The 19,423-nt window shown below is 41.6% G+C and overlaps 1 protein-coding gene across 2 annotated transcripts in view; it reads left to right on the top strand.

Annotated features, from left to right (window-relative positions):
- Positions 1–19,423, top strand: part of LOC129712989 (wings apart-like protein homolog) — a 132,418-nt gene that overhangs the window by 90,454 nt on the left and 22,541 nt on the right. For both annotated transcript variants that reach the window (XM_055661823.1, XM_055661822.1), the window contains one exon: positions 16,992–17,167. In XM_055661823.1, the coding sequence (XP_055517798.1) occupies positions 16,992–17,167 (176 nt within the window). The remainder of the gene's footprint in view (positions 1–16,991; positions 17,168–19,423) is intronic.

Here is a 19,423-nt window from a genome sequence, read left to right as displayed (position 1 = left end):
CCTGTCATAGAACAGTACTGCACAAGAACAGACCCTTCGACCCCGCAATGTGCAAGCATGATGCCAAAGCAATTCTTATCTACCTGCACATAATCTATATGTCTCTATTTCCTGAATGTCCATATTTCCATATTTCTATCAAAGTCTCAGCCCATACCCCTCTCTAGTCTGTCTCTAAGCACACACCCTTCTCTTGTCCCATTCCTTAGCACATACCTCTTGTCCTTTTTCTGGAGCCAGACCTGTGTTATTGTCAGCACAATAGCTCCGTAAGAGGCACAAGTTACTGCATCCTATTTGACATGTTCCTTGCATTTATGCACATGCCGTCTACTGTCATGTTTGATCCATTTTTATCCTTGGATTTCCTTACCCTGGAGTATTTTCCCTCAAACATCCCATTTCTATTTAATTGTGATATCCATCGTCACCACCAAATGAATTTACATCTGTTCCTGAAGCACTGGTTAATCCCTCCATGAGAACGATCCAAGTATGTTGTGGTGCATGTCATCCGTCGAGTATGGGTCTACTCTCCCTTTTGTTTAGCATGCAACTTTTATTCCTCTCTATCCGTACTCACTATTCATCTGTTTGATAGTTTAGTTTGGTTTCCATGTGTTTTTGTGGTCAGGATTGTAGAGGTCGCAGTATTGCATCCTCTTATAGTTTAGTTATTTTAGAGATACAGCGTGGAAACAGGCCCACCAAATCCACACTGACCAATGATCACCCAGCCACTAGTTGTATCCTGCACACTAGGGACAATTTACAGAAACCCATGAATCCACAAACCTGTACGTCTTGTGGAGTGTGGGAGGAAACTGGAACACCTGGGGAAAACCCACACGGTAACAAGAGTAGAACGTACAAATTCTGAACAGACGACACTTGTAGTCAAGATCAAACCTGGATCTCTGGTGCTGTGATATTGTGCAGCCTTTAATTTATTTATGTCAAAAAGCACGATGTGATCATCGTCACACACGGCTCCATGACCTGCAGTAGTGAGATAACCCCACTGTATATCACCAATGCTGTAATAATTCGATATAGTACAGGAAGGAGTTCAAACCAATTCTGGTGCTGACGATTAAATTGATTCGGCCTTTCTCTCACTGTATTCTAGCCATGCTCCAGAGTGCGAGTTTGGTAACTAATCACAAAGTTAAGTCTAGTGCCACATACTGTGTACTATGCTGGCTGTACCTGCATTAGTTGAAAATATTATCCGATGAGATTGAAGCTGAGAAAGCAGGCGTTCAACACTACCGCAGTGCAGGTATCACAAATCAGAGGGCGTCATCACCCTGTCTGCCCACCCCTCCCCCAGTTAAAGTTGTAGTCCCGGTCCAGTGAGTTTGCTCCATCCATTTATCCAACAGGCTTCATAGTCGAGTAAGAAAGCTAAAATCCCATTTGAGGAAAGGAAACATAATATTTTCCTCTGCTGTTCACTACTGATGAGCCGAACAAATTATTTTAAATCTTCAGCCTGGTCTTCTGCCAAAGGCAGTTATTCGGCAAGCTGTTTTGCTGAGCAACTTTTACATTGTCTTCCTGCTCTGATCAGTCATGTTCACATTTCCCCTTTTGAAACTGCTACTGTGTACAGCTGTGCGTTTTTTATATTTAAAAAAAAAGGATGTTTCTGTTGCCAGCAAGTTCCTGGTTGACCCAGACAGTAGGCTGAATCTGGTAGTTGTCAGCAGCTTTGAGCGGCCCTTGCTAGGTGAAGCATTGTTGTACATCATTGTTCTCCGCTGCCTGACTCGAGTCGGCACGGAGAATGCAGCTTGCAGAAGATAATTATTTTCCATTTGCCTTGTGTTGCTTAACGTTAGCTGCCGGTATGCTTAGCACCTCTGACAGATGTGAAAACATGTTTCTGCTAATCTGCTGTGTGTTGTTTTCAATTTGGTGGCCTCTGCCTGCCCTTGCTTCCTTTCCCTGACACTCAAAAGGAAATATTTATCTGTCCCAATTGCCTGCCTTTGACCAAGAGGTGGTGCAGTTGGATCCGGTGGGCTGTGTTTCACTACCAGTTCTGTCAGGTTTCTAGCTATAACCACTGAGTGGCACTCCATCCAGTTGCAGAAAAAAACCACTACACAGGCACGCGCTCTGAATTTCTTGGGAAAGTAATTGTCTGGGAAACTCGTGTATTAAACAATTAAATCCTGCATATGCATCGAGAAAATTAATGATTTTCGTCCAATTTACCATGTTGCACTGTTGTTTGCTGTAATCTGTAAGATCCTCTATTTACAATTTAATTTAATAACTCCAAAATTATACTGCAATCAAATGCTGCCCCGGTGGATCTTCAGAGGATATTTAAATTAAAAGAAATATAAAGGACTTGTGATAATTAAAGGATTCGGTCTTGGGATGACCCAGAGCACATTATGGTCAGTCATATAGTTTTTAATATATTTAATCTATAATATGGGAAACATGGCAGTCAGTTTGCACACATCAAACCTCCATGAATAGCAATGTAATATTTCCTCCCTGATCTGTGTTTCTGCCCAGTCTAAAGATGAGCTAATGGGCCATTCTTTGGAAAGTGAACCAAAATGTCACACACACGACCAGATGGCATCACATAAAGTAATGCATTCAAAAATTCTTGTAAGGGATTAATCTTATTGCTATTTTCCTACCTACAGAATTATAATGCATGTCTGCTAAAGATATCAACATTCTAACTTTTTAAAATTCAGAGTTTGTGAGATAAAACTGAGATGAAAAAAATGCTTCCGTGTGCGGCCACGCATGTGACCGGTCGTATTTGACCTCTGACCCTAAACATTATCAGCATAACACAAACATTTGACTTGATAAACCGAAAGAAATGTGAATCATATATACAGTACAAAACAATACACCTGTAATGCTTTAGAAAAGATGTATTCCACAATTTTTCATAGTTTTTTTTACACACGTTATGAAAAATGGGCCTGATGGTTTGCTGCTGGTGCATTAGGAGGACTGGGTGTGGAGGAGGTGATAGGTTTGTGAACGAGGGAATGGTTCCATGGAGAATAAATGGGGGAGTGGAATTCATGGAAATGTCCTGAGTGCCAGGATAAGTTTTTGGGCTGAATGCATCCTATGTTGAGAAATATGGGCCAGACATTCTGTTTCATAATTGTGGGATAAATAATTAGTCTTGGAACAATCCAATAACTCCACGACTCTTAAAAGTGATATCATGGGAGCTTTTACACTCACCTGGGGAGAACAGGTAGAATTTGGTTCAGCATCTTATCTTAAAGACAGCTCCCTGATGATGTGTTCATCCCTCAGTACCACACCAGGACATCAGCCAAGATTTTTGTGCCCACATCTGAATACAACTTGAATCCACAATCTTGTGACTCAGGCAAGAGTACTACCCACTTAGCCATGGCTAACAAATTGGAAATTACCAGTTGGCATAGTATTAAAAAAAAATTGAAAGCGTTTCTATTGAATCCTGGTGAGACCAAGCAATTGCACACAGATTTAGTTTCAGTCAGACAAAGAATCACTGGAGAAAGTATAAAAAAAGGACACAAAACCGAACTGAGAAATTATTACTTGAGGAAAGTGAACAGGGTGGAGCTCTTGTCTAGAAACTATGAATAGTATTACCTAGTCGATGTCTTTATCTACCTAATCAAACCTCTAATTTTAGTATCGGAGGAGTCTGGAGATGAAGGACCTAAGCAAAGATAGTCATTAATAGATCTAGTGGAGAATTCGGAATAAACAATATTTTTAGTTGCTGGTTCGATGTGGCACTGAGTGTAGTTGAGACAGATTAGTGCAGTTATGGGAAGGCTAGATAAACACGGGGGGTGAAAATGGAATTTACTGGTTAAATAGAAGGGAAAGTAGTTGTATGGAGCTGGTTTACAGGTATGAGCTTATTAAACAATATGGCACCGTTCTCAGCTGTGAAATTCTTTGAATAATTAATATACTTAAAGAATTAGCTCCTTTATGGCAATGTGGCACAGGTGCCAGCAGTTTGGTGCATCTTCCTTTTGCCAGCAATTTTTAAGAGCTATCTAAAGTCGTTTTCCTTTTCTGATCAACACTGTAAAAGTTTCTCCTTTGAGTATTTATCCAGTGCCATCTTGAAGCTGTTATTGAATCTGCCACCTGCCCCCCTTTCAGGCTCTGTGCTCTTGTTGCATGAGTCATTTCACTTTCAGTCTACGTGGCCTGACACAGCACAGATCTGCATCTTAACGTGATGCATATCAACATTAATACTTCATTTTGTTACTTGTGCGGATACCTAGAAGTGTCTGTTCACGGAAACGGATATTTATTAATTATGTAAGAAGGAACTGCAGATGCTGGTTTAAACCGAAGATAGACACAAAAAGCTGGAATAACTCAGCAGGACAGGCAGCATCTCTGGAGAGAAGGAATGGGTGACGTTTCAGGTCAAGACCCTACTATATTAATTTGTTTTTTCGATTATTACATTGAAAATGCCTCAGACCCACAAATTAATGCATTCAAGGGTATGTTATCTCATGGAATCAGGCCAAACACTTGCAAGGAAACCTGATTACTTCCACTGGCCCCCTTCAACTGTTGAATTGATATTGTTCCACATATTAAACATCACTTGAAAGAAGCATTGAGGATGGGAGAGACACAGTGTGCTTTGGCCAAGGTGTTCATTGCCCATCAATCACTAAGGATGAATACTTCAAGGGAAGTTGCAAACAGTAAATATTTTCCAAAACTAACAGTACAGTGGCATGATCAACCAATGTGAAAATCGCCCTGCTCCTTTCTGTTTGCAGCTGGACAACAAATTGAATTGTTACACTGCTTATCTAATCTTAGTTGCAAGTAAAATGAAACTAGTTGTACCACATGTTTTATCTACACTCAGCAAAGACCTCCATTGCCAGATGTAGGGGGGTGGGGAACCAAATTATCGAGGTGGTGCGTCTGATATTGTGACCGCATTTGACTGTCGATGTTCAAGTAATCCTGGCCAAAATTGAAGTCAGGAGCCGCAAAGGGAGTTTGATTGTTATAGACCAATAAGCCCAGCCCCAGATCATTGCCATGGTATTATCCTTGGCCAGCCACATTCAACTACTTCAATATCCTTATTGCCTCTCAAAAATGGGGAAGTTCACCATGATAAGTAGCAAACAATGTGTTCACTATTTACTCTCCACTGCTATTGCACCATGCTAAATCTGTATACTGCCAACCAGATGCTCCACAAGATCTTGTTAAAACTTTGAAATTGTCGCCTTATATACCTGTGATTTGACCTATAGAAGCATGTGCCTGCAGCCAGACAAATTCTAAGATTTCTCTCTGGTTTTTGCACGTTATCTTGGCTTGGAAAAAAATCCATTGATTTGTTAATAATTCTAGGTCTTAGAACTATTGTCCAATAGTATTAAATGTGCATACAGATTTTGATAGCTCAACGTGATGGTTCACCACCACAATCTCAAGCATTTTGGTATAGGATATAACATTATTTAAATGGGCATCTATAATACTGATGCCCAAGAAGAGTAAGGTAACGTGCCTCAATGATTACTGACCGGTGGCACTAACATCCATGGTGATAAAGTAATTTGAGGAGTTGGTTATGACACATATCAACTCCTTCCAAAACAAGAACCCGGGCCCTACAATTTGCCTACCACCACAACAGGTCAACAGAGGATGCAATCTCACTGGCTCTCTACTCTGCACTGGCCCACTTTGACAATAAAAACACATACATCAGCTTGGTGCTCAATGACTACAGCTCGGCATTTGCCACCATCGCTTTTCACACCTTACCCTTCCATGTCTTGCGTCTCCCTCTCCCCTGACTCTCAATCTGAAGATGGGTCTCTACCCGAAATGTCATCCATTCCTTCCATCCAGAAATGCTGCCTGTCTCACTGCATTACTCCAGCTATTTGTGTCTATCTTCTTTGTAGCTGGTGCTTGGCAGCCGCACCAATTCTAAGATTGCCCTATGGTTTTGCACACTATCTTGGGTTGGAAAAAAATCAATGTTTCCTTGTTAATAATTCCAGGTCATGGAGCTACTATGCAATAGTCAAGTCAAGTCGTTTATTTGTCACATACACATACGAGATGTGCAGTGAAATGAAAAGTGGCAATGCTCGCGGACTTTTGTGCAAAAGACAAACAACCAAACAACCAAACAAACTATAAACACAATCATAACACACATATTCTTTTACATAATAAATAATGGAAGGAAAAACGTTCAGTAGAGTTAGCCCCTGGTGAGATAGGCGTTTACAGTCCGAATGGCCTCTGGGAAGAAACTCCTTCTCAACCTCTCCGTTCTCACCGCATGGCAACGGAGGCATTTGCCTGACCGTAGCAGCTGGAACAGTCCGTTGCAGGGGTGGAAGGGGTCTCTCATGATATTGTTGGCTCTGGAGTTGCACCTCCTGATGTATAGTTCCTGCAGGGGGGCAAGTGAAGTTCCCATAGTGCGTTCGGCCGAACGCACTACTCTCTGCAGAGCCTTCTTGTCCTTGGCAGAGCAATTCCCAAACATCTTGTTCCCGGACAAGATGCTTTCCACCGCCGCTGCGTAGAAGCACTGGAGGATCCTCGGAGACACTCTGAATTTCCTCAATTGCCTGAGGTGGTAAAGGTGCTGCCTTGCCTTACTCACGAGTGCTGAGGCGTGTGATGCCCATGTCATATCCTCGGAGATGTGAACTCCCAGATATTTAAAACAGTTCACCCTATCCACAGGATCCCCATTTATCCCCAATGGAGTGTACGTCCTTGGATGATGTGCCCTCCTAAAGTCCATGATCAGCTCCTTCGTTTTTTTGATGTTCAAGAGGAGGCTGTTATCCTGGCACCAGAGTGCTAGACCAGCCACCTCCTCCCGGTAGGCCTTCTCGTCGTTGACATACCAAATCTCTGTGTGGTGATTGCTAAATAGGCAATCACCACACAGATTTCGATGGCTCAAGTTGATAGGTCACGATCACTTTCTCAAGCTTTTAGGTATAAAATCCTTTAAAAGGGCATCAGTAATACCGCTGCCCAATGTGACGTGCTTCAGTGGCTACCGACCAGTGGCACTAATGTCTGTGGTGATGTAGTGCTTTGAGGTGTTGGTTATGGTGCATATCAACTCCTTCCTCAACAAGAGCTGGACCCCACTACAATGTGTTACATGTTACCACCACAGCTGTTCGACAAAGGAAGAGATCTCACTGGCTCTCGACTCTGCACTCGACCACTTGGACAATACAAGCATACACCAGGCTGTTCTTCATAGACTACAGCTCGGCATTTAACACCATCATCCCCACCTAGCAAGTTACCAAGTTCATGGAACTGGGTCTCTGTGCATCCCTTTGCAACCGGATCTTGACTTCCTCATCAACAGACCATAACCTGTAATAATTAGCAGCAACACTTCCTCCTCCACCATCCAGCATAGGAGCACCTTAAGGCTGGGTGCTCAGCCCCCTGCTCTGCACACCCAGTGCTCGCGACTGTGTAGCCGAACACCGTTGGAACTCGATCTCCAAGTTTGCTAATGACACCACCATTGCTGGACGAATTATAGATGACAATGAGTCGGGGTGCAGGAGGGAGATCGAATGATTGACTAAATGGTGCCAGCAAAACAACCTTACTCTTAATGTTAGTATGACCAAGGAACTGATTGTGGATTTTGGAAGAGTCTTTTGATGGAACGGTAGTAGAGAGAGTCAAAAGTTTCAAATTCCTGGATGTGCACATCTCTGAAGATATATACTGGACATAGCACAGTGATGCAATCATAAGGAAAACCTCTCAACCCCTCTACTTCCTTAGTAGATTGAAGAGATTTGGTATGTCAACGAATACTCTCCAACTTTTGCAGGTGTACAGTAGAGAACATGTTGGCTGGTTGAATCACAGCCTGGTTCAACAAGTTGAATGCCCAGGAATGAAGAAGATTGCAAAGGTGGTGAACACTGCCCAGTCCATCATGAGTACTGACCTCCCAACCATCGAACGGATCTCGAAAGGGCAGCCTGCATCCTCAGAAACCCACACCACCCTGGCCGTGCTCTCATTTCACCCATCCTATCAAAAAGGTATAGGGACCTGAAAACTAACATCCAGGTTCAGGAGCAGCTTTTTCCCTACAACCACCAGGCTATTAAACACGATGACCTCCAAATAGCCTCTGAACTATATAGACTTGGTGATTTTATGTTTACACTATTATTGTCAATTTGTCTTTATTTATTTATATGCTGAACATTTGTCATTTATTATGGGTTTTACAGGGTAGTGTGTTTACATATCTGTTGTGCTGCTGCCAGACAGAATTCCATTGCTCCATTTCTGGGCATATGACAATAAAACATTCCTGACTAAGATCTGACCTGAAAACCAATGCTCACATCCATGAATGAATAAAAAATATACATGGATTGAACTAGATATTCTACATCTGTAGAGATTTTGCCATCTATGCCTCTCAGAAGAAAATAATTAATTGATTTTGAGCCTGAAGTGATTTAGTTATTCCCAGTTTTCGGATTGCTATTTATTTTGTCAACTGCAAAAACTGAATTTGAGCAGTGTGGTTGCAGCTGCCTGACTAAATCTTCACGGATCACTGGTTTCTGCTAAGTCTTGCAAAGGCCATGGGACTGATGAAGACATTTGTGATTTACAAAATGCTGTTGAGTTTAGAACTTGATGTGGAACCCAAGTGTTAACACAACACCTCCACCAACAGTGCAGCCTCCAAACATGCTCCCCGGTTGTTGTGCAGTTTCCTATATATTGCTCTGTTAGGAATCTACATTTTAATTCTAACTAAACCTATACTCAAATGGTGAATTAATTTCACAGTTTCCAACCTCTTCACTTAGTCTTTTCCTCCTCCATGGCATGGACTTTGTTCCTTTCTCTGCACTTTTAGCCTCATCTTCAATTGCTTGTGTGCTCAACTCTCGTTCTCCTCTTCCCCACAATTCAGCAGCCGTTGTCACTTGGTGTAAGAGGATTGTGGTGACCAGAATCATAAAGCTAAACAGCAGGGAAACGGGCTCTTTGGTCGTTCCTGTCCATGCCAACCAAGTTGGCTTTCGTGGCAAATGTCATTTGCCTGCATTTGCCCCATATCCCTCTTAACCCCTTCATAATAAATATCTGTCTAAATGTATTTTCAGACATAATTGTATCTGCTTCAAGGTTTCAAAGTCACGGTTTCAAGGTCAGTTTATTTTCACATGTACCGATTAAGGTACAGTGAAATGTGACTTTTAGATATGGCTACCTTTTGTGGGGGGAAAAGGTGCCCTTGAGTTCCCACTTAAATCTCCCCCCTCATCTAAAGGGAGAGGAAGTATCTCAAAAGCATCTAAGAAGGAACTGCAGATGCTGGAAAATCGCAGGTAGACAAAAGTGCTGGAGAAACTCAGTGGGTGCAGCAGCATCTATGGAGCGAAGGAAATAGGCAACGTTTCGGGCCGAAACCCTTCTTCAAACTCAAGAAGGGGTTTGGCCTGAAACGTTGCCTATTTCCTTCGCTCCATAGATACTGCTACACCCGCTGAGTTTCTCCAGCACTTTTGTCTGCTATATAAAAAGCATCCTCATGACTAATTCATGAGGCTTAATTTATTTGGATGATGATGGTAATTCTGATCTGGTTGACATCTGTTGCCGAATTGTTGGTTCCGGGCTTGATATTGGGTCCATCCTTGAAGTGGTGTTGTCTGTGCCACAGGATCCCTTTAGTGTTTCGCTCAGATTTGATGTTGCTCCCATAATGCTATTGATATTGATTTTCTTTGGCGGGTTAATGCATTAGCTGATCTTGAAGAATTACTTTGTGTTGCTTTGTAGATTGGTTACTTCACTTACTAACCAATGTAGTGCTTTATTATTAGAAGCTCCACCTACTACACTGTTCATATTATCACAACCCAACTTGTGCTGGTAGACCATGCTGCTACACAGCAGAAGCAACATGTTGTAGTGTGTTATATGCACTTTTCAATAAATACTGTTGTACCATGTTCATGACTGGGTCATTCGACAGCTTCACAGAATGACCCACTCAGTTTTCTAGTTGAGGAAAGGATAGATGGAGTCCAATAGTATTGAAACTGCATGTTGTCATCAGGCCATTTGAGTATGGCAGCCTATTCCTAATAAAGGTATATGGTGGAATGGCTCGAAGATGTGTGCAGGTGAGCTGGATGTCAGGGTGCTCAGACTGCTTGTGTGCCTGAACAGGTTCAGTAACTGATCAGTAAACACCACAATTCAACTTTTCATATCAGGGCGAAATGTCTTTCATTGCCTGGTACTTGGTATGATAGCAGTGAAAACTTGATTATGCAAAGTGCTAAACTTATCCTCCGTGGCATTATTAGAGAGACTGGAGAAGCTAGGCATGTTCAAGCTGAGAACATGAAATGGAGATATAATAGAATTGTTCAAAATCATGAATTATTTTCAGTGAATAAGAAGAAACTGTTTTCCACAGTGCTAAGATGATTGACCACAGAGCACAGGATAAGCAAGATAAGAATCAGCAGAGAGATGTTATAATATGGAATTCACTGCTTGAAAATGTGATCGAAGTTTCAATATTAACATTGCAAAGGAAATTAGATATGTATGGCAATGAAAACATTGCAAGGGTGTGGGATAAGATCATAGAAATACAACTGAGTGGATAGCTCATTGAAAGTGCTGTCTGTGCTAACTACACTGTGTATCACCTTTCTCATTATTATTGTGTGTCAGGCATTTATTCTGAAGCTACAGTGTTTTGTGCAGTTTGTCATTTCCTATTGGGGGAAAAACATGTACAATTATCAAGAATGTCCTGGGTGTGTTGGTAGTCGGGTAATTGGACACAAATGATCGGACACCGTAGCAGGCTCATTTAAATTCACCAAATTAAACCTTGGGTAAAAACTAGTCTCAATTTTTGAAACTAGAAAGCTGAGGTTATCTCAAACTTATTTATTTGAGATCAAGTGAATAACTAATCGGTTAAGTAACTGTGCTGTTCTTTCATGGTCCAACCAAAATGCAATTCCATTTCCTCAGTAATCCTTAGAAAACTCTTAACACCAAGAAATCATCCTTCGGTGTAATGCCAGATTATACCCGTCATTTTCAATAGTCATTTTATCACAACCTGCCTGGGGACAATTAATGAAGGCACAAGTGAGTGCAGATGCTAGAATCATAAGCAAAAAAACAAAATGCTGTTGCAACCCAATGGGTCAGGCAGCATCTATGGAGGGAAATAATTATCCTTCCGACTCATGGAGTGGGGGTGGTAAAGATGCAGCTGAGGGGGGAGTGATTGGGAAATGTGGAGATGGTGACAAAGCCTAGAGGCGAAAAGGAGACTCGACATATTAGGTAAGGAGAGAAGAGGTGGAATGAAATGTGAAGCCAGAAGGGGGGATATAGTGGAAGTTAACGGAGGAGGTGAGCGTAAAGAGGGAAAGGGAGCAGGGTGGCTGGGGAAATGTGTGCGTTTAGGGGGTAGAGATGGTAATATTTGTAATTGGAAATTTCAATGTTCATTCCATTAGATTTTGGGGTACTTGAGTATATAAAGAGCAGTTCTTCCAGTTTCTCCCCTTATTCCATCAGTCTGAAGAAGGGCCGTGACCAAAACATTGTCCATTCCCTCCACAGGTGCTATCTGACCCGCTGAGTTCCTCGCCGCACTGTTTCTTGCTGTGGCCAATTGGTGCTCATCTTGTCAGTTGCGTCCACATCTGGATGATTAAGAATGCCTGGTGTGAATCCTTAATATTTCCAGATGCAAATTTGTTGCAATATTCTCTGTTTCCTTCCCTCCTCCATTCCTTTTCTTTTGACATGCCCATCTGTACACATTTATTCAATTACCCTGGAGGAATGCTTCCAGTTTTTTCCGTGTGTAACTATGGCTTCTATGGAAGTGAACAGTTTCAGTTCAGCTCAACAGCCACGTGCAATGTGAAGTCATGGCCATTTGCTCAGTGGCCAGCTGTCAAGTATAGATACATCGATGAGCAACAGGCACATTGTTAGCTTACACTGCACTTTATTTCATTCTTGCATACTTGAAGCAAAGCTTATCTGCAAGTGCTTTATATTTAACATGATGCATTCATTTGAGGTGTTAGCACTGGTCAACATGTATCTGTGGATATCATTTATAACTCCCCTGGATCCAAGAATAATTATCTGCATATTTTGACTCCTGTGGTAGTAGAACTCTGATCTGATACCTAGTTACATGCACATAGGCCAGCAACCCCAACTTTAGAATCTGGGGCAGAATTTTGATGAACCAAAGCTATACCAGTGACCAACCAACTAACACAAGAGAAAAGTGAGAGTTGGGGCTGCAAGCTGAATTTTGCAATAACCCAGTAAATATAGTACTCGGGGTTTAACTCAAAACCTGCACTTCAACGTCCTTTATATGTAGTATTGGCTTCTTTCAGGGTTACCACAACCGAAATGCCTCCAAGTCATCATTTAATTTCTAAATCATGGCTCCAGCCTTTAGATTTTGTGCATGTATTGATATTTTCTTAAAGTATGAATAGTAAATGCTTTTTTATATTGGTTAATGTTTTTCTACACTGGAGTGGAAGAGAATGCAGTGTTTGGAGTATCCAGAAATAGCCATACATTGGGGAAACTGCTTAGCTGCTGTGTTTGCCCTGTTACTCACTTGGTCTGGTACATACTAATTATGCCTTTGCACGTCTTCCATTTCTCATGACTCGATGGGTTGGAGGGTAGTGACTGCGACAGAACTCAATGTTGCATTTCTTGTAATTGAAATGTGGCATTGACAAACATCTGTTGGTGTTTGTGAAAATCCCATTGCCTGCTCATTAACAAACCCGGAATGTGGCCAGCACATTCACTTTATGGCTCAACGCCTGTGGTTTTATAGGTTTTGATTCTTGACCATTCTTGATGTATTTACATCCTGTGACTGTGGGCAGATGGTTGCTGAAACAATTGGTCTTCAAGCTTGGCCTGGAGTCGGTGCATTTTCTGTATGTTGTGACATTGAAACTAGTGTCTGGATTAATTGATGCTCTCTCCAGGTACGCAGGGCAAGGTGGTTCAGTTCATTGGTGCAATTAAGCTGTATGAACAAATTGCTTTCAATAATGCAAGGGTTAAGATTGCCAGGTTGGATAATCTATCTGGCTCAAGGTCTTTTGGACACAAATGGTTAAACTATTTAATCAGCTCATTAATCAGTGGAACTTAATTGATTTCTTTTTTATCTAATGGAAGGAGAAGTGAGTTGACTTTGCACCACACGTTTGCTTGTCTTTGGTATTTTGTCAGTTGACAGTATTATCAGATTTGTGGTGTCAGGTTTAAATTTTAGTTTTTAAAGTTTTCAAAAAGCATAAATCTGATGTAAGGAGCAAATGAAAAGGGTGCTGAGTGTGATTCTGAACATGCTGAATTCCTGGTTTTTGCTGCCCTTCCATGGGTTAGTACACGGGTTGCCAACCTTTTTCGTCCAGTTTACCCCAGGCAACTTTAATAGCACGTAACAATGTTATTTCACTTATTTATGAACAACTAATGATGAACAGATACTGGTATACCAGAACCAAACACAGTCGGTGAATGAGAAAAAATATGTACAAATTCAGAATCAATAAATTTATCCCCTGGGTAGGAGAAATATAGCTCCTGGGGGTAAATTTACCCCAGGTTGGGAACCCTTGGGTTAGAAAGTTGATGGTTGCAAAAAAAAAGTTAGCCACGACCACTCTGGTATGCCTGCAACAGCTGATTATTACGGAAACACCAGTTACTTCAATTGTAGATGTAGGAAAATGCAAATGTAAATTTAATTGATACTTGGGCAGTACCTTGGGCCCACTACGATATTATCAGTTCTCTGGTAGTTAATGCAGCCAATGTTGGAATCCAGACTTCTGGCGTACCTGGTGGAAGTGTTGCGTGGGTATTTTGTAAGGTTGTGCCTTCCGTTTGCCATTTAATGCAGGGCTTCTGTGTGCTCCTGGTGCATGACCTCAAGATCTCAATACCATTGAATGCTGCTCTGAGGAAAAACAGGCCAGCGATTCCCAGAAGCTTTGAGGAAGCTTATATATCATTTGACAAGTAGTGGAAGATTGTAAGAAGGTTATAATAATTGTGGGTGACTTGATTTGTCTAATGTTTATCAAGATTAATTTGATAAAGGCATCCTTTGAAGAAGAGTTCATAATGAATTCAGGTCTCAGAACAATTAATTGTGGAATCAACTAGATTGCAGGCTTTTTTTAATCTTGCCATATGTAACAAGATGGGATTAATTAATGATCGCATGGTAAAAGATTCTCAGGGCAGTGTGATAACATGGTATCACTGCGCATTTTTATTATCAGTGAGAAATAAAAAAAATTAACTCTTGCCCCAAGTTAAGTAAGTTAAACAGTTTTGATTGCAGAGATGGCTAAAATAGAAAATAAAAATAGATTGAGGAAAGATGGTAGAGAAGCAGTGGCAGACAATTAGTGATAGTTGATCATTCTCAATAGGCATTCCATTGAGATATAGAGACTTTATGAAAATCATCATTCATCTGTGGTTCACTAAAAACACCCGATTATAAAATATTTGGATTATGGAGAATAAGTGAAATCCCATTTTACAGTGAGCTGATTCTGCATCTGTGACAGAATTTTGTTGAGCCAAAGCTATACCAGTGACCAACCAAATAACACAAGAGAAAAGTAAAAGTTGTGGCTGCACGGCTGGAGTGCTGCGTACAATTTTAGTTTCCAAATTTAAGGCTAGCGTGTTTCCTTTAGAGGCAGTGCATGGGAATACATTGATTTATGGGATAAAGTTGATGTGTGAAGAAATGCAGAACAAGTTGAGGTCATTCTTATTTTAGTTCTAAGGAATGACTGGTGTTCTTATTTAAATATCTAAAATTCAGAGAAAGGGTTGTCAAGATGGAATTTGGGAGAATCTTTTAGGTTAACAACTTGGGGGCAACACTTTCAGTATAAGAGGTTGCCCATTTTACATGGATATGAAGGGTAGAGCTGCTGCCTCACAGCACCTAAGACTCGAGTTCAATCCTGACCTCAGGTGCTGTATGTGTGGTTGCACAATCTTCCTGTGACAGTGTGGGTTTCCTCCGAGTGCTCCCAAGTTCCTCCCACATCCCCAAGACGTGGGTTTGTAGGCAAAGGGCCTGTCTTACTTGGCCGTCATTTGCGCGCCATTTACGCGACCTCGTCGTCGCTTTGAGACGCACGGGTAGCGTGTGGGCGGAGCGGAACGGTCGCATGGAGAAGCGCGGAGGGGTATGGAGTTGCGAGTGGTATTGCGTGACACTTCGGGATTTTGTCGTGCACAAAATCTTTGCGCGCCTTCGGCGTGACGTATAGCGTACGCATGCGGACGTATTGTGGTCGCGCGCTGTCGTCCTGACCGCGTACGTGCAGTATGTACTATCACAAATCATCTAGCACAAATATTTTGATTGTACATGTTTTTGATGGTGGAACGTAGGTGCATTTTGGGATGGAGTTGAAATCGGAAAGTCCCCAGAGAATAAGCCGTCTCTATTGAGTTATTTGCCTGTATACATGTAGGTGACATATTGTGGTAGGCAGATCTGCGACATTTGGTGCTGCTGATTCATTAATAATTGTGAATATTCAGGCACTTGACACTCTTTTATAGAGTTTAAACCATTTTGTTCAACGGGCAGCTGCACCGATAATTGAGTTCATGGCTCAAGGTTCAATGTTAATGCAAGGTCAGGGAGTCAAAGAACAATATGCCCGGACACTTATTATTTATTTTTTATTCAAATCGTTTGCTATGTCGCTCTTCAAGGGAGATGCTAAATGCATTTCGTTGTCTCTGTACTGTACACTGACAATGACAATTAAAATTGAATCTGAATCTGAATCTGATATTCGGTATTTCGCTTATACGCTGAGTCGGCTCTCATTATTTTACCTGTTTATTTATTTTTTGTTCCAGCTTCACTCACAACGTGTCAAGTTCTCGTCATTTTGAACCCCCATCCCACACCCCCAAGGGAACGTGCAAAAGTCACTTAATTACTAGGTGTTTAGCCATTTCCTCAGTGCGGGGTACCATCCGCAATACAGCGATTGGAACCAATACAATTTGTACTGAACATGGAGCAAACATGGATATTCCGTGAGGGGGGAGGATGAAAACATAACCCAAAGCGACCAATTTTCTGAATTACACCATAATTCGAAAGAAAATACAGTATTATGCACTAAACAACTTTCCACTGGGTATTCAAATGACGCCACGCGCTCCAGACGGCTGTGCTGATGCATGAAGACACGCGTGACAGTCGCGCATCAGTCACTACCGACCTGTCACGTAAATTAAGGCCAAGTGGGACAGGCCCTTACATGACTTCTGCAAATTGCCCCATGTGTGTAGGGAGTGGTTGAGAATCTGGGAGAGCATAGAACTAGTGGGACCAGGCGATCGACAGTCAGTATGGACTCAGTGGGTTAAACAGCCTGTTTCTTTCAAATGAACACTTTCAAATGTGTCTTTAAAATGAACACTTTCTTTCCTCTGGACTGTAACCTCTCGAAATTCTAAGTTGTGGGGAACAGGCCACAGAATTTAGCTGAAGTCACAATCTTGTTGAACAGGGAAATTAACTCAAAGTGCAAGATAGCCAACTCCTTTTTCCAATTAATATTCACTACCCAAAAAAGCAGCGGCTTTTAAACTTTCCTGGTATTTTTCCTTTCGAACAGAATTGTATTTGATCATCACATCTAATGTTCTCATTTCTAAGTACTGCAGATTGCAATATTTGCTATATCATTTCATTGCAATCTGATTTGTTGGATTGTTGAAGCAAATTTGCATGTACCAGTGCACGGCCCTTCCTCTCCTGATATCTTGTTGATGTGCTTCATCTGCAGGGCGTTACAACATTGTGAGCAGTTGATCACACGGTATAATCGGGAAGACAGCAAGATCTGCCTCGCAAACAGCAATTCTCTTCCTGGATACAATGCCTCGTGTTATATTGGCAAAGCAGTAGAGGACTGCATGCGAGCCATCTTTGGTGTTCTGCTAAACTTGACCAATGACAATGGTAAGTTTCGTCGGAACAATGCCTGTTCCCTGCCATCTGCGTTAAAGCGTTAAGTTAATGGTGCATAAAATATTAAGGTTTGACACCAAATGTGTCTTTCGTAGTGGACTGTTTCATAGTAAACTGCTGTGGTGCATTATTAAGCCAGAAAAACCACAAGTTGTTGCACGTACTTCTAAACTCCTCCAAATTCAACAAGTTACTCATTACTGGCCCTTTGCTTCAGTCTTTAAATTGAAAGCGCATTGCCTGAAAATCGACCTAGCTTCCCAACAATTAATGATCAAAGAATTTGTATGCTCAGTGCCTCGGCATGTCTGCCATATTCCGTGTCGCTCTATAAATATCACTTTACAATAATTGCAGCAGCTGCCAACACCAGAACTGAGTCACCCTGTTGTTGTTCTCTTCATTTCAACATGGTGCTACCTGTTACCGGCCCATAAACTTAATAGAGCAGGTTCCTGATAGTGGAGTCTTACCAAAACAATCTGGTACCATTTAACAATGTGCTTTCAATAAAACCACTTCCTCTTCTTTGCAAATTTCAAGTTACTCATTAGGGAAGGTTAAGTTTTCAGTCAGTGACCAGTTGCACTGCTCTCCCATAAATTGTGATGATGGAAATGTATCCAGACTTTATCTCCAAAGAGTACTGTTACTTTGAGAGACACATTTCCAGCTTAATTGTGTTTGTAGGCAATTATTCTGCTGCTTCCTTCCATCTGTGATGTTCAATTAGATTTTACGCACTGCTAACAAAAGAAGCATGACTTAAAATTGACAAAAATCAACGTGCCGACTCTGGAAGACAAAACAAAAACGGAAATTAAGCCAAACAGCATCCGTAGAAAGAGAAACTAGTTAATGCCTCAGATCGAAGATCCTTCATCAGAACTTAAGGTTCCCCATTAAGTTCAATAATTCTGTTCAGTTCCAGGATTGTATAACATTGCTTGTATCTGATCGCTAATTCTGAGGGAACTTCCATTCTTGAGGGAATCTCCATTCTTAATAATGAATTAAAAGTATTCTGGTGAAAGTCTTAGACCTTAAACATTAGCTCTGCTTCTCTTTCCACAGGTGCTGCCTGATCTACTGAGTGTTTCCAATGCGTTTTATTTCATATTTGCAGCACCTGCAGTTTGATTTTGTGTTTGCATCTATTGTTAGCTTGTTATCTGCAGCTGTTTGTCTTTCTTCTCACTGGGCTGCAAAGTACGGTGAAATAATTCTTTACTGCATTGAGCCATGCATTGGAAACACCAGAGTTCAGCAACCTTCAAATAACTGCCCAGCCACTCTGTCAGCCACCTGTTCCATCTGTGGAAGTACCTGTGGTTCCTGCATTTGTCCTTCTTAGTCAAGTCAAGTTATTTGTCACATACACATACGCGAGGTGCAGTGAAATGAAAGTGGCAATGCTTCGGATTTTTGCAAAAGCACCTGCAGTTTATAAACACAATCATTATTCTTTTACATCTAAATAATAGAAGGAAAAACGTTCGGGAGAGTTAGTCCCTGGTGAGAAAGGCGTTTACAGTCCGAATTGCCTCTGGGAAGAAACTCCTTCTCAACCTCTCCGTTCTCACTGCATTGCAACGGAGGCGTTTGCCTGACCGTCGGTGAAATAGTTCTTTAGGGCATTGAGCCAGTCTCTCATGATTTTGTTTGCTCTGGAGTTGCACCCCCTGTTGTATAGTTCCTGCAGGGGGGTGAGTGAAGTTCCCATAGTGCGTTCGGCCGAACGCACTCTGTCAGCCACCTGTTCCATCTGTGGAAGTACCTGTGGTTCCTGCATTGTCCTTCTTAGTCACCTCAGTCCCACAAAACAAGAGTAGAAACAAGTCATCCTTGAATCCGAAGAAGGGGTTATTCAACACCAATGCAAGTTGTTTCTCCATAAGGGTCACGTGGTAGCCATTCCTACTGTCATGTATTAAATATCTGCCATGGGGTGGTTAAGGTGAGGGTGAGTTAAAATATATTCATGGCTTATTTTGGTGTGCCCACCAGAGTCTTGCAGTGAAGAGCAATTGCTTTTCAATGCTTCTCAACTGGGCCATTTAATGCAGAGGAGCCCCCATGTATCAGCAGAGAAAGGAGAGCTTTCTGTTGTAGGTGGGATTGAATACACCCAGGGTTTGTGATGACTGGTATACGATACGATAGAACTTCATTTATCCCAGGAGAGAAAATGATTTGCCAACAGTCATAAAAACACAAAATACATGAAATTAAAGTGTCGAGTGGAAA

This window comes from Leucoraja erinacea, chromosome 34 (genome assembly GCF_028641065.1).
Source record: "Leucoraja erinacea ecotype New England chromosome 34, Leri_hhj_1, whole genome shotgun sequence".
Taxonomy (NCBI): domain Eukaryota; kingdom Metazoa; phylum Chordata; class Chondrichthyes; order Rajiformes; family Rajidae; genus Leucoraja; species Leucoraja erinaceus.
This window is presented reverse-complemented; position numbering and strand designations above follow the sequence as displayed.